Here is a 16995-nt window from a genome sequence, read left to right on the forward strand (position 1 = left end):
ATCAATTGTCTTGCCCAAGCTCCCAAGCTAGCAGCACTGCAATGCTTCAACAATGTCTATATGGAACCATTAGCATTTCTGTGTATATGTTATGCCGTTTATTTTTGTTTCATAGAAACGGAGTATCCAGTACTGTGTATATTTGGAGGGGATTTTACAGCAAATGGGATGTAACAACTGGGTATTGGTGTGAACAACTACCTGTTAAGCAGAAAATATTTCTTAAAACCCACTACAAACACCCACCTACAAACACACAAGCATGCACATACCAACCCTGGCATGCACACATGACACATGCATATGCTTACATTTTCTTATAGGCATAAACTGAGAGCGCTCATACATACGTATTTACGGGCCCTCATGTTTGCTTTTGTACAAAATCAATCAGATATATTGATAGCATCATGCAATTCTAGCTCTGAGGCATAACCCTTTTGCTGTGCCAAAATGTTACTTGTGCATGATGCTAGGATTGGTGTTTCTATGGCAACTGCCTACACACACATGCCCACATGATACTGAGTATTAAACATGCATTACATTCCCAAAATGTTTTGTAGTCTTGGTAACGCAGAGTGCTTTGACACAATGTTGGCAGAAAGTTTGTAATTAAAGATGCAGAAGCTCAGTATCATTTAATCATCATTTCAAAAGAGTCCAGTGTGCCCATAGACAACAGAAAATCAGCCTGCCTTATTAACACAAGTTATACCCATGTCACCATGGCAATATATATATATATACACTATATATATATATATATATATATATATATATATATATATATATATGATATTCTAGTACATTCTAGAACTCTGTTGAACATTGTGGGACAAATCAGCCAACATATCCACTTCTGAAATTTTGGACGACTCTCTTTTGTTAAATATTTATGTTAAACTGTTATTGTTATCTCAGTACTATGCATGTACCATGTCATTTTTATGCATGAGTAATAATAAATTAGCTTGTATAAGTTGTGAACATACTGGATTTTTTTATTTTATTTTATTTTATTTTCATTCGCAATGTTAAGGATACACGGAAAGTAATGTGATTTTCATTTTCAGCATGTCAAACTTCAAGTAGCATAATTTTTTTTTTTTTTTTTTTTTGATTGTTTCACGGTGTACATGTTATAAGCAATATTTCAAACAATTCTGATTACATTGTCTATTTATTTTATAAAATAAATTCTAATATAAATAAATAATTACAAATTTTAATAAAAGCATTGCATTCAATTTATAAAAAGTAAATTAATCATAATATGCTAGAATATTCTAGTAATTATACTATAAATAAATGATTGTTATAAATGTATAATTATAGCAGTTTACTTAGTTCTACGTGAAATATACAAATATATAAAGGAATAGGAATATTTTGATATATAAAGAAACCTGTGTGAGCTGGTCCCATTCTGTGGTTAAGGGGAACAGGCATAGCAGCAAGATGTTAACTTGTTAGGGTGCACTGACAGGTGGCTGACTAGCACATTTCAGTAATGAACTCCAGTGGTAGTAGATTACAACACCTTATTAAATTGTGCCTATTGCTTTGTCACTGTTTCATCTATTTTTTCCACCTTGTCCTTCACCCTCACATTATGGCTCATAGAAGACTATGCACAGGAGTCAGAAAAATCAATGCAGATGTATTGATCACCAATCATTTTAGGGTAGAACATCAATCACACACTATTTGGCTTCACAAAAATGCAGTTTTTATTTTATTTTTTGACTGATGAGAATTTTTCTTTATTTTTATAAATAAACATAAAATATACTATAAATAAATTATTGGAAATATAAACACATATAATTACAAATATATATGTTATAACATTTGTGTGAAGGCATTTATCTGACCTACTGAAACACACCATTTGGTGTAACACAGTGTGACATCTTTGATTTATGACTTGTGTTTTTTATTTGTTAATTGTTTTGGCCGTACTAGTCAAACATCTGAAAATAAATATATACTGTATGTAAATGTCACCCTTTATTTCCTTTCAAGTATCATTCACGGACCAGCGCCAGTGAGCCGCAGTATAATGTCTATTTAAATCAAACTACAGTCCCTTTGATACTCATAGAATATTTATAGCACGCACCATTTGTTCCTCAACCATTGTGTCTCCTGTAGTCCTGTGACACCTCATGCGTATGAATGGATGGTCTCCAAACTATTGCATCCTTTCATCTTTCTTTTTTTTCACTTGGCCCTGTTTGAAAGACAAAGCAGATGCAGTTTTAGAGGCTTAATTACTGTTATGGGGGAACTTTAATAGCACAGACCCAGGCAGGTCATTCAACACCGCCTGAAACTCAGTCCAGCTGCTTCATATCTAATAATTGCTGTGACTACATATCCTCACATATTGTTATACATTTGAAATCACACTTTGTGCCTCACACATGGCTCCCCAAAGTGAATGTAATAAAAACAAGGACCCACTGCTACCACTGTAAGGGTTAGAGTTAAAACTTGAGAAAATTATATATATATATATATATATATATATATATATATATATATATATATATATATATATATATATATATATATATATATATATATATGTATATGAATGGTATTATTATTATTTTAATGCACACATAGAATACAATAAAATAAGTCGTCTTAAACAGTACAATGATATATTATATTTCAAAATGTCATTTTACTGTAAAATATTAGAATTTTTTTTTTTTAGAAATAAAAGTTTGAAGTCAAACATATTATAACTTTATATTATATGCTTTTAGAAGTAAAGGATATTATTATTATTATTATTATTACATTTAAGGCGATATTTATACTTTTAGAGTAAAATATTGTTAAAATTTGTATTTTTAAAGTAAAAAAAAAAAAACAATAACTAGAAATCAGCTCATAGAGTCCACAGTGTTGATACAGTTTGGTCAATATTTATTTATTTTAATATACTTTTTTATTTACTTTTATAACTGTATTTAATATAATTATGTAAGATCATTTTCACTCTGGCAAGGGATATACATTTTACAGGTGGTCAATATAAATGTATTATTTTTATTCTATGCCTATATATTCATAAATGTATGGAACATAAACTTTGATAATAACCACAATAACACTGTAAGGTTATGTGTTCAGGCTATTTTAAGCCTAAACGTGGCAAAACGGATATCTCACCTTGTATGCTTGTGCTGGACCACTAAACTCTTGAGAGAGAGAGAGAGAGAGAGTTCCTGCTGAAGTTGATCTCATGCTGCCCTTGCTGATGTACAGACCAATCCAATTAGGTTTCACCTCTAGGCTGTGATGCAGCTCGTGCTTCAGAGGAACCATTCCGTCCACACGCGCACACACATACATACAGTACAGACACACACGCGCGCTCAGTGTCACTCTGCAGCTCCATGCACAGTGCGCGCGCGCCCTCCGCTTTTACGCGTCCGACATCTGCAGACATCCCAACTCACCGTATCAAGCCATCGATGGAGGCAGCGCTCTTAGCGAGAAAAGGGGAGCTCTTTTAGACACAGAGATTTCCCGGTGTTCTGTGCGATCTCTTCACCCTTCTCGTGTTGAGCAAAATGTGGAACACATGTCCGGTCACAACTGAAGCCTCCGCTGAGAGCTAGGAATCTTAAAGGAAACCCGCAGGCGTCTTTTCTCCCGTTTGCGCACACAGCGGTTTGTATATGCAAACGGTGGTTTACTTCAGGAAGGTAAGAAATATAGTTTGTTGCATACAGATTGTTATGGCAAGTCGTGATGCCTGGACTTCACTTGTTTGAGTGCAGCAGCTGGGATGAAGTGAAAGGAGATTCAGTTTTTCAGAGCAGGTTCATTTTTTTTAATAGCAAGGCTACAAAGTTGAATGCAGTCGCGGGTCATTGCAACGCATATAACGGTTTTAATAGACGTTGACGCTTTTGAAAGCTCTTAATGTGAAAAACACTGTGGTCCAGATGGACATACAAGTTGTAAACTTAGATATTTTAGGGGGATTTATATTACGTTATTGCTTAGGTATATTGACTTCTAAAAGAAAAGAAGATAGTTTATTGTCTGTGGATGATTACTGGAGAGAAAGAGAATGTTAGAGAACAACAGAACTGTTGCATCTTTGCAGTTTTCTGTATTTTTTAAAGTTGGTAAAATAATAATAATAAAAACTTAAATATTACAGTTTTAGTACTTTTAATCTTAGAACATGTGATTAAAATAGTTAAATTTGTGCATTAAATAAAATAGATGTTAAAATATGAATACTGGATATGGCAACAATATATTTCTTGTGTTAATTACTAATTCTATTTAGTTTAAATAAGATGTGCCAGTATTCTCTTAGCTTAGAATTTGGTAAAGCATACCAGAGCTTTAGTTTTTTCTTTTCATACAAGGCACGCTTGGCTGGGGATATGTAAATTGGATCTAATGCTAGCATTTAGTTGTGCTTCCAGATGTACTTTGCAAAACACTTACAGATCAGGAGGGACTTTTCCTAAATAGCCTTATAATGAGCTGAAATATTTTCCACTTCATAGAAAAATATATATTTCAAGGTGGAAACAACAGGTGTCTGTCTTTCTTCACAGCCATGGAGGGACCCGTCTAAGGAGGACCCAACATAGTCATCTTTTTCCAGTTATTTTCTGGTTGATTTTCATCTTTAAACCTCTTCCTGTTAAGAGCCGTCCATCTCCTTGCACACAATGGCAGAGAAGACCGGACTTGGGGTTCCGAAACCTGGAGGCAGATCTGAGACTTCAATTCCACCTGAGCCTATTGAGATCATCCGGACCAAGGCCCGGTCCAGAAGGGTCCGTCTCAACGTCGGGGGCCTCAACCATGAGGTCTTATGGCGCACCTTGGACCGGCTTCCCAGAACAAGATTAGGCAAACTCAGAGACTGTAACACCCACGAGTCTTTAATTGAGGTTTGCGATGACTACTGCCTGAATGAGAATGAGTACTTCTTTGACAGACACCCTGGAGCGTTCACGTCCATCTTGAATTTTTACAGAACTGGAAAGCTTCACATGATGGAGGAAATGTGCGCTTTGTCTTTTGGGCAAGAGCTTGATTACTGGGGCGTCGATGAAATCTACCTGGAATCGTGCTGCCAGGCTCGCTACCATCAGAAGAAAGAGCAGATGAACGAGGAGCTGAGGAGAGAGGCAGAGACTCTTAGAGAGAGGGAAGGAGAGGGGGAATTTGATAACACCTGCTGCCCAGACAAGAGGAAGAAACTTTGGGATCTTTTGGAGAAGCCAGGTTCCTCAGTTGCTGCTAAGGTAAGATGCCATGGTTCACAACGTGACAGTCTGGGACTCAAGGGGCTTTTGGCACTTCGGCAATAATAATTTTCATGTAACAACACAAGCACTTACTTATTAATAGTGAGGTTCCGTTAAACCTCAGTGTGTGTTCTGTTTGATCAGTACCTTTGGTGGTTTCAGAGTATCTCTGTTCCAAAACCTAGTGAACTAGAGGTTCATCTCTTCTAAGACAGCATTCTAACTGTTAGAAAATCTCATAATGATCGATTTGGAACAGTCTAAATTGGCTGTATTGCATAGGAGATTTAACTATGGATTTTGATGTTAGCTTGTTGCTAAGCTAACAGTACAATATTCTGAATACAGCCTTCAATTTTTCTGTTCCGAAACCTAGTAACTATTTAGTTCACGACTAAGACAGCTACCTTCTGAGAATGGAATGTCATTAGTGATTGGAATTTCATAAGCAGGTCCCAAACAAAAGACTATTTTAACATTAGAATCTTTTACGTTAGCATGCTGCTAAGCTAAACGCACAATAATGGTGAGGTCACATTTACCATTGCTCAACAAATTTTTCACCTCGGAAAAAACATTTATTTCAATAGGGATAAGCTGTACTGACCAACAAAAAACTGCTTAGTTTAAAAAAAGTTACTAATGTGTGAGCTTTGTTTTATATATCATCATACAAATTATTATCAACAATGGAGTTTTTTACCTATGAAATTTCACTGAAAATTCGCTAATGTGATTGCACCTTACTAAGCTCCTTTATTAGACTTAAAAAAAACATAGCAAACACACAAAGAAAATATTTCATGTCGTCAAATATTCTGTATGCAATCTTAGACATTGGATATTCAGTGTAGTGCATTTTGGGATTGCCTTCTTCAAGAAAGCTAACCACAATGCTTCTGATTAAAATCATGCATCTACAGTGTCTCACTAAAATGGTCTCACTTGGTTTTGGAACAGAGTGTTTGTGTCTGGATATTATTATTATTTTGTTCCAGTTTTAACAGAAAGATCTAAAATGATCATATTATGGAAAACTGCGGCCTAAACATGTTGTTTAGAAAATTGGGTGTAATTCTAATTTCAGTTTCAGGGAAAGAACATTTTTGTAAGTGTAATGTACAGTGGATGCCAAAAAGCGATACGATTTGATGCGGAAAAGGTTTTGGTCTGTGGCTGAAGAGCTTGTTTTGCTGTTACGGATCGCAGACAGTTGGCACAAGTTGGCAGTTGCTGTCATATGCAATGTGTGCAAGAGCAGCTCTTCTTGTTGAGTCAGAGGGGCCATGTGTGTCACATTAAAACTTATGAATATAAACATGCATAGAATGCAAGGGAATTAGTGCTTGCTGAGTTTTTTTAATGCCATTGTTGTATATTTAAGAAGGCCATATTGCTTTCATCTCACACAATGCTAGATCTATCCAATTACATTAATTTGATCATTCATTGTACTTGCTCACAATGCAGAGAGAGCTCATGGTTGTATGTCCCATGTAGCTTCTGATGTGTCCCTGTATCAATAGGTGTACAGCTCTAATTCATCCATTGGCTGGGGAATGCAGATGAAATTCAATCACTGATCATTTATGAGGAGTATCCAGCTCAAATAAGGATTATATTTCACATCTGCAATAGCGTATCATAAAAACATCATCTTAAAGTATGACAAATATACATGGATGTGAGACATAATGAAAATATACATTTGTTTGCATAACCGCTTTGGACGTCTTGCAGTGCGTGTTGTTATTACCACAAGTGCAGTGTCATCCGTTTTGTTGGACATTTCCTCCACCTATATGGGAATCATGGCTGATTCAATTTCAGCCTGCCTCCACCCGCTTAATTTATGACACAGGCTTATGATGGAAAGAGCAGGAAGATTGTGGTAATATAGAAGGCATCGGTTGTTTCCTGCACTGGGTGTGGATAATAAGAGCTCTGACACTTACTGTGGTCTGGGAACACTGTGGTAATGCCTTGATTTTACCTCACAGGCAAGTAAGTGGGAGTCATTTGTGTTTGTCAGTGCACTGTTATGGCTTTCTAAACAGCATGCAAAGGCACAAAGAGAGAAAATGACGTGCTTGGCGTGTTTGGTGTGCGCACGTGTGTTCCCAAATGTATTAACAACATCTTGCTCATAGATCTTTGCCTTAGAGCCTCATGCAGTTTGAATGAGAGAAGCCTCTTTATATTCACAGGAAATCCCTAATATCAAAATATGTGCATGGTGCGGAGAAACCGATTCAAAGCTGGAGTGTGTCCTTTTTGAGTCACCAAACAGAATGATTGTGCAAACATGGGGGAAATTTAAATAATTAAATTAAATGTATTTTATTTTGGTCATTTTGTCTATTCAGTGTAATTTACATGTGTTCGTTTTAATTTGATGTATTTTGTAGTTAAGTTTGAGTATTTTAGGGCTACCAAAGTTAATGGGCTAACCGGTATAATTAGAAAAAGATAACATTTCTCAGTTTATTGTTATTGTTATCAGGTGGTATTTTCATGTTTAATGCATTGAAGTTTTATACTATACTATGTATAAAACATTTAAGATAACTACATTTTAATTAATTTGTGAACATTTTTATTTCACTTTAGTTCGTTTTGCAACACTAAAACTTTATTTGCTTCCCAGTTGTATGTAGTTATTTATTTATTTTTTATGTATGGTTTGTAATTTTATGTCAGTTTCTTCTAAACCTTTAATGACAGAGCTGCTGTAAGCTGAGGTTTTCATCAATGATATACTGTATGCCTTTGTTGAAGCCACCAGCCTGCATCATTTCTGTTTATTTTTTAAATAATACTATGAACATTTTTTTTACGCCAGTCAGAGGATCATGCCAAGCAAATCATGACAGAAAAACACTTCAGTGTCCACTCAATCAGTCAGTCTCCCTATACTCTAAAACTACTTAAATATTTGCATATATATGCATATTTTGCAATAAACTTAATTAATACATACGGTTTCTACAGTATGTACTCAATCAACAAGTTTAATATTTCTCAATCATTTTTTTTATTTTATTGCCATTTGCAATGTTTAATGGAATAGTAGTTTTGAATTTAACTAAAGGCTTCAAGTACACAGACTTATTTGACTTTTTTTGCCTTGAATGAACGTTCATTTCATTTTTTTTTTTCACTTTTTATATATATATTGCTGAAACTAGGGCTGTGCAATTAATCGATAAACAGTATCGCTTTTAGCCTCCAATGATTCACCCCATCCCTCCACGCCCCCCTTTTCCAGTTATGCACTTTAGTTCCTCCATAAAAGCCCAATTTCACGTGCATATCAGTAAATTCATGTAACGTTACTTTTGCAAAATGGTACATGCTTGATTTAAGAAGTATATTTATTGATGTTTTAAAAACCGCGAAAGAGAACTTGCGGAACAGAACACGGACATGTAACATCATCTTTTAGCTCAAGGTGCGCACCTAAACGCTCAAATACATGCAAAAATGTGTCAAAATGTGGCGCTTAGTGATTATTCGTGTAGACCTTTGTCAGTCTTGTTATAAATTAATGTAAAGAGTTGAGAATGAAAAACCGTGTGTAACGGTAAATTGGATCCATGCGGCGGGCTGTTTCCCTGCTGCGACTGTGTGCTTAATATTAATTAAACAACAAAAGACAAATTAAAGATCACACACTGCTCATGAGTGAAGGACTTTCGTAGCTTTAATAAGAAACAAAAAAGTTTCATTCGTTCAGTGAAGACTATGCTGTTTTATTTTAAATTTGATTATTCATTTCTGTAGTAGTCAGTAAAGTGCTTGAGACTTGCATAAAATAAACATTAAAGCACAATTTGTTTCATTTGTATCTTTTTATTCTACTGTACTTGTCCATTTATTTTTATTTATTTTTTTATTACAGACAGTTTAATTATTTTCAAACATTTTGAGGACATTTTGTTCGTTTGATTGCATAATCGTGTTAAATAATCGTGATTACATCATTGACCAAAATAATCGTGATTATCATTTTTGCCATAATCGAGAAGCCCTTGCTGAAACAGTGGATGGGCACTGTTGCACTGTTAGACAGTTCAGCTTTAAGCTGCGGAACATTTACAGAGTGAGAGGAAAGAGTGGAAAAAAGAATAAAAATGCTCTTAGAAAATGATCCGATCTTTTTCTGGTCAGTAAAAGACCATTACATGCTCGAATCGCCCTCCCACCGCTGAGACACTGCACGCACACATACAGAGATCTCATTACATCTCCTCAGAGGAATCTCCACTAATGTGTCCAAACATTACAGCACCCAGCAATCATTTACCATGCTTCCTTCGCTTTGAACACAGGTTAAAAATGGACAACTGATAGGATGTACACAGTTTTTTAGGGGGTTAGATTAAAGGTAGAGTTGCATGAGTCAAGTGTGTTAAGAGAAATTGACAGACTGGATTGAGAGAGAGAAAAACCGTGGTAATCTAAGTGAAATCCCTGTGTGCACCACCTCCTGAATCAGTTATTTTCAAACATTGGTTTGTGTATAATAAATGTAATGGCCAGTTCACATACAGTCACAGATTCACATTTACACACACACACATAAAGCTTGATGTAATGTTGTGGTCCTGACTTACAGAGGTAACATTCAAAGAGGAGAGAGTATCATTTGGGAGAGTTGCACCTTGACGTTATACACCTAAAAATAGGCAGCCAGCTAATGCAACAGTAGCCTTAGGTGAGGGTATAACATTTTCACTCACCAAGGGGATTGTACCAAAGGACGAAAGATATAGGAAGTCTTTCACAGGACAAACCGAGAAGGACTGGTAAAAACAAAACAAGATGCATTAATCCAGATGAAAGTCATTCATCTTCATGTAGAATCTCTCATTTGAAGATTAAATATAGAATTCAGTTGATACTAGACTGCATTAATAAATCAAGGCGGAGATGACGGAAATGTTTTTTTTGTGTACAGCAGTGGAGTGCTTGTGTGGCGTTATATACAGTAGGGTCATGCATCTTACATTAACCATATGTTGGTCCACATCTGCAGAATTTTCCTTCAAGAACTAAACCACACTGGGTAATGTTGGGTAGAAACAAAATTTTATTATAATCAGAGTTGTAAATAAACAAAGTAGCTGTAAATACAGCATGCTAAGAGACGGAAGGCAGCATACCAGATGCATTGCTTCAGGTGCTCTTAGTAAGTGTGTCACTGAATAATTTTGCTTGCCATATAATTATCTTTTGAGGGATTTACTGCATGTCTTATTTTATGTGTTTATTTATTATTCAGGTATTTTCAGTGCCCTATATTCATTATATCTCCAGTGCCATATTCCTGTGATTTCATTGCTATTTATAGGTATTTTTATTTTATTTATTTTTTTACATTTATCCATCTGAAATATTAAATGGAGTTTAAAATGCATTGAACAAATTTAACTAATATAATTAATAATCATTTATAATAGAATTTATAACTAATAATTAATTATATAATTTAAATCTATATTCTGCAATAGGGAGAAATTAAAATTCTGGCCAATATTCTTAAACCGATCATTTTTTTCATGACTGTTAATCGATAAATGGCGGATGTTCAAATTCTATACTTTGTCTAAATGAATCGAAAATACAAAACTGAAATCAGTTATTTTAAATGTTGCAATTTAGACATCACAACGTTATACTGTACAGTATAAAAATTTACATTTGAGATTTGAGAGTTAAAGATTAAAGATTACCTTTTTAGTGTTACTCAATTATTAGTATTTTTATAGATTAGCTTTGAGTAGGCATTAGATGACAGCAAAGGTAATCCTCATGTAAAAACTCAAAAAGGAAGGAACAATTAAATATCCATTAATTAGTCAATACCAATAAGCAGATAACCGATATTGTACTAATATCTTGTGCATCTTTATTCTATGCACATTACCAAAGGATTTATCTGATGTCTTTTTTTAGATTCCAACATTGATGCTGTGTCAGTGTTTATTTATTAAAAATTGGCTAGAACTACATCACACACTTCATCACTTGATAATATGAATAGTAATGAAATCCCATGGCATAATAAGGCCCAAAACTGCCTTGATTCTTCAAAATAAATAGAAAAGCATAGTGAGGACCTAAAGCTCACTCAGTATTTGGTTGGTTCATAATATGTGATTTATTTATAGTCTCATATGGCTCACGTACACCGCAGTGCCAGTGTATCTTTGATATTGCAGAGTAACAGCTGTGACCTGCAGGTTAAAGTGACTGTTGCAGAATTGTAGAGCTTACTCAAACTTGAGTTAATAAACTTACTGAGTATTCATGCTAGAAGTGTTGTCTTTACATGTTCGGCTAAAGCAATTCTCGCATTGTATTTATACCTACGTTTCAAACAGAATTATGAAGTCGATATGAAGAATTAAGCAGTCGATATGGGACTTCACTATTATCAGTGGTGGAAAGAACCAGCTGGTGGATCTAGCGATTATTACTCACCTTTCATCCATGCAAATTGTGTTTTGTTCTAAAAAAAGCCTTTTTTAGTTCTTCCTGCTTTGTGAAAGCTTTGATATTTGAAGTTGGTAGTTGTACAGTAGTTTTTGTCATTGCTTTTATAAATACACCCTTCCAGTATCATTTGCTACTTAGCTTGTGTGCTTTGCGGCTGTTTACTTCCAATCAGATGTTCAAAGTTTTAATGTTGCATTATCATGACGCCAAACCAACTTTCAACACCATGCTGTCCTTAAAATTAGAGGACCCCTCTGGTCCAACTGTAACTTATAGAGCCAGGGCACCCTTTTCTAAACTGCACTAGTGTAGTTACATAATACTTTTCAGAGATACCTAATCAGCACAGGCTAACATTTAGATGCCACATCCTAAATCCTCTTTATGAATTCATAATCAGATAAGAACTCTTTGGATTATAGGTAACAACGGTTCCTCTGGCTTTGTACTGATTGCAGAGCATCACGATTGAATGTAATGTTCCAGACTTTGCCCTTTGTTTAAAATTTGACCATAAAAAGCTCCCCATAATGCCTTTGAATAGTTGAGCATTTACATTAACATTTAACTTATGGTTATACTGTTCAGTAATCCAATTTATGTGGTTCTCACATATCTATGTTTCATTTATTATACTCATAAAACCTTTATTTTGTAATTATTTACTCATCCTCTTGATATTTGAAACCCCTGTGATGTTTTTTGATCTGTAGAACACAAAATAAAATCGTTAGCGCAATGTCCAAGCTGCCCTTTTTCATTCAGTGGAAGTGAATGATGATCGTGTTCATTTTAGTGAACAAGACTTAAACTTTGGCCTGCTTTCATCACATATATATAATATGTCTTCAAGACTTAAAATATAGTGCACAAGTCGAATAGACCACTATTATGATGCTTTAATGGTGTTTTTTTATTTTTTATCCATTTTGGAGATTGAAAGCTCTAATCCCCATCAATTTCCATTGTATAAAAAGTGCAGCATCATAAACATTCTTCAAAATTTATTGTCTTGTGGTCCATAGAAGAAAAAAAGCTGGTAAAACTTTTTTAGGGAGCAATTCTCCATACTGCTTATTAGCATGGATATTACTAGCATACTGGCTGTTTATAAGTACAAACCCGATTCCGAAAGTGGAAATTGTGAGTAAAAAAGTAATTAAATAATTTACAAATCTCATTAACTTATATTTTATTCACAATAGAATATAGATAACATATCAAATGTTGAAAGTGAGACATTTTGAAATGTCATGCCAAATATGGGCTCATTTTGGATTTCATGAGAGCTACACATTCCAAAAAAGTTGGGACAGGTAACAATAAGAGGCCGAAAAAGTTAAATGTACATATAAGGAACAGCTGGAGGACCAGTTTGCAACTTATTAGGTCAATTGACAACATGATTGGGTATAAAAAGAGCCTCTCAGAGTGGCAGTGTCTTTCGGAAGTCAAGATGGGCAGAGGATCACCAGTTCCCCCAATGCTGCGCCAGAAAATAGTGGAGCAACATCAGAAAGGAGTTTCTCAGAGAAAAATTGCCAGGAGTTTGAAGTTATCATCATCTAGAGTGCATAATATCATCCAAAGATTCAAAGAATCTGGAACAATCTCTTTGCGTAAGGGTCAAGGCGGAAAACCATACTGGATGCCTGTGATCTTCGGGCCCTTCAGTGCTGAAAGGTATATCCAAGTTCTAGAACAACATATGCTCCCATCTAGATGTCGTCTCTTTCAGGGAAGAGCTTGCATTTTCCAACATGACAATGCCAGACCACATACTGCATCAATTACAAATCAATTACAACATCATGGCTGCATAGAAGAAGGATCAGGGTACTGAAATGGCCAGCCTGCAGTCCAGACCTTTCACCCATAGAAAACATTTGGTGCATCATAAAGAGGAAGATGCAACAACGCAGACCTAAGACAGTTGAGCAACTAGAAGCCTGTATTAGACAAGAATGGGACAACATTCCTATTCCTAAACTTGAGCAACTTGTCTCCTCAGTCCCCAGACGTTTGCAGACTGTTATAAATGTATACATTATTAGTTAGTTACTAGTGAGAACTAGTCCCAAAACTAAAGTGTGACCAAAAAGCCATATAGGATTGGAACTCCCATATGGGAGTGAGTAAATTCTGAATTTTACATTTTTATTTTACATTTTTATTTTTGGGCAAACTATTACTTTAAATTCTGAAGCAAAACTCATAAATCATTTTAAACAAATGTAGTAACTTTGTGGACAAACCATTTGCATCCAAAAAACCCTGGATGGCAGATTGTACAACCATGTGGCCATTTTTCATTTTGTGAAATAATCCCAGCACAGAAAAATTGCTATAGTTATACGTCGAAGAACAAGTGATGGAAATGGCAGGGTAATTATAAAATGGTACTGCGATAATGCTAACCACAACAGAGAGCACTTACATCTGAGACAAACAAATCAGTGTAAATGACATGGTTCAGGAGGATTAGATTATCTCAGGAGCTTAAGACATCTGAAGTGATCCCATTTGGGTTGTACAGGACAGGTATTTAAGGACACAGCAGTGAATGTAAGGTGCAAAATTGTATTTTTATAGGAGTTTTTAAACTGTAGAAAGAGAGGAAATATCACTGGGCAAAAAACTTGCCTCTTACTATTGACTTCATTCATTGATCTGCACCAAAGAAATCCTTGGCATTTCTGATTTGCAGTTTTAATTATGTCACACATAACCCAGAAATCAATGGTGCTGGTAATTGCAAAAGCATGGAAGTGTAAAAAGCAAAAAACAAGACTTTTCACACCAAGCTCAAGACAAATATGCTTCACGCTTAGTGCTTTGTTTTAATGGCCAGTCAAGAGAGCTTGCTGGCGGGAAACATCAGAAACATTGGCTGGGAGTTATAACATCCTCATTGGATGCTGTGGCATTGCATAGCATGGCTTAATTTTATGTGCTGCTGTGGCTGAAAACAACAAAGAGACAAAAATGTGGTGAAAGAACAGCTTTTATGTTTAATGTTGATGAAAGTCTGCCTGTAATTTGATGATTTGTCTGCCAAAAATAACCTCTGAAGAAATATATAATTTATTAAGCAATATGTGTAGAACTCACATCTGTAAAAAAATTTAGATCAAAGTAACATCAAGAGGGAAGAAAACTTTTAATTAATGGAAAAGATGACAAAAAAGTCTAGATTTGCGTTTTGAAGTATTTGAGACAGTGAAGCACTGAAAGAAGATGTCTGGCTCTTCTAAATGAGGTGATGGTCCAGTAGCTGTTGCTCTATTTGAGCCCTGAAGAGACATGGTTTTGTATTCACTGAATCCCTCAGTGGAGAACTTCGATCCCTGGTAAAAGTCCTGCAATGCATTACAAAAAAACTGTGCTTTAAAATATATAAAGATATTGTGTTTGACAGCCCCTTTGAAAATGTTCACTGTTGCTGTGAAACTCTGACCTGACATACTCCACAACTCTTAACATCATCACCTTCAAAAGACACACAGGTTAAGTTCTTAGGTCAATATTCTTGCCAGTCCTGTTTTCGAGTGTCAATGTGGTTATGTTCATCTGTATTTTGGTTATAAACAGAGTAGGGCTGTATCTATTGAATATTTTAGCAATCAAGTATTCTACCAAAAATTCCATCGAATAATCGAGTAATCGGATAAAGTGTGTTTTTGCTTAATTAAAGTGCAATATTAATTATGCAAGAGAAAATTAGACTCCTGGGTCCCTTAAAATGAACAACTAAGTTTCCTTTTTGTAGATTTTTTTTTTTTTTTTATGCAATGCAATGCATACATCAAAAATGAAAATTTAATTATTACTCATTGTTTCGCTGTCTGTACGTGTACTGTGAACAATGACAATAAAGTTGACAGATGAATTAAATGCATTTAAGTGCCATTCCGTTGGGGTTTTAAATAAAGCATTTTCTGAAATGCACATTAAACATTAAACACACAAAACATTAATTTAATTTATCTTTTAATTATTGAATATTAAGCAAACTTAACTTTTTGGTAAACAAATGGGATTTACTATTAAAAATAAAACATGGAAGAAAAATTGTGTGATTTTTTTTTTAGTAGTAGGCTATGTACATTCTGCTGAACAATATGAATACAGGACTTTTATTTTGACAGGTTGACGTACCTTTACAGTTCTGTGTATGTTATGTGACGATAGTTTTACTCAAATCTAACAAATGCTCATGAAGTGACTGTCAGAGCAGTTCTGGAGATGTTGTTCATGTGTTCACGTCCTTATTTAGTGAGACAGCAGACGCTGAAATTACCGCGAGCATCACGCGTGCTTCTGTTAAACTGTAAAATCCGTTTTTATGACTGGATTCCCCGATTCTCTTCGCGTTTTCTGCAATCATAGGGCCCTAGTTGTGGTATGCCAGCTCTATCTTGCAATGGACACACGCCACAACATTCTCTTTACATTTGCCCGCGTTCTCAAATCAAAACACTGCTGACTCCTTGCAGTATGCGATTTCGGACGCAGCGATTGTGTCTCCTTCCGCTTTTTGGGTGATGTAAACGCGTTGTGTCATATTAAACAAAAATAATTGCGAAATAACCTGACGTGAGATTTTAAATCGCTTGACAATCTGTGCTTCCACCCACCGTGTTTTATTTTAGATATGCTTTAATTTATGCCGTTTGGAATGCAGTACTATTAGATGTACGAAGCTCGTGCACTGACAGACTTTCTCGTGCGCTTTGTGTTTGTTGCACCTGAAGATCAGTTGCGGCTGCGGTTAAATGCACTTTCATTTTCATAATTTATTATTTCATTATTTCATTATTTACACTGGAAGCATATAAGTACAGCATCACAGCAGCGGCTGCAAAGCGTGTTCGGCAGACAGTATAACCATTTCAAACAATGGGTATAATTCTATCTACATTTGTTTTTATAACAATACACCATACTTTCACCCAAAACGATTAATTAAAAAGTTTAAATGGGTAAATACATATTTGCTATACTTAATTTTCTTTTCTGGCATAATTGTTAAAACACTAGACATTAGCATTGTTATTAAAACTCTTGACATGCTTATTCTGTACATTTTGAGCACGTTTTGTGTTAAATAACATTTATGTTGTCCATCAAAAGTGTGCTTTCACTTTAATTGAACGTGAGCAGCACAGCAAAAATAGAACGGACGCCGAAA

At 35.1% G+C, this 16995-nt stretch overlaps 1 protein-coding gene across 1 annotated transcript in view; it reads left to right on the plus strand.

Annotated features, from left to right (window-relative positions):
* The first annotated feature begins 3065 nt into the window (after nt 1-3065).
* LOC113066083 (potassium voltage-gated channel subfamily B member 2) overlaps nt 3066-16995 on the plus strand; it is a 99838-nt gene continuing 85908 nt past the window's right edge. Inside the window, exons 1-2 of the mRNA XM_026237706.1 lie at nt 3066-3728; nt 4602-5300. Of these exons, the coding sequence (XP_026093491.1) occupies nt 4719-5300 (582 nt within the window). The 5' untranslated portion in view covers nt 3066-3728; nt 4602-4718. The remainder of the gene's footprint in view (nt 3729-4601; nt 5301-16995) is intronic.

The sequence above is a fragment of the Carassius auratus genome, chromosome 49, assembly GCF_003368295.1.
Source record: "Carassius auratus strain Wakin chromosome 49, ASM336829v1, whole genome shotgun sequence".
NCBI classification, from domain to species: domain Eukaryota; kingdom Metazoa; phylum Chordata; class Actinopteri; order Cypriniformes; family Cyprinidae; genus Carassius; species Carassius auratus.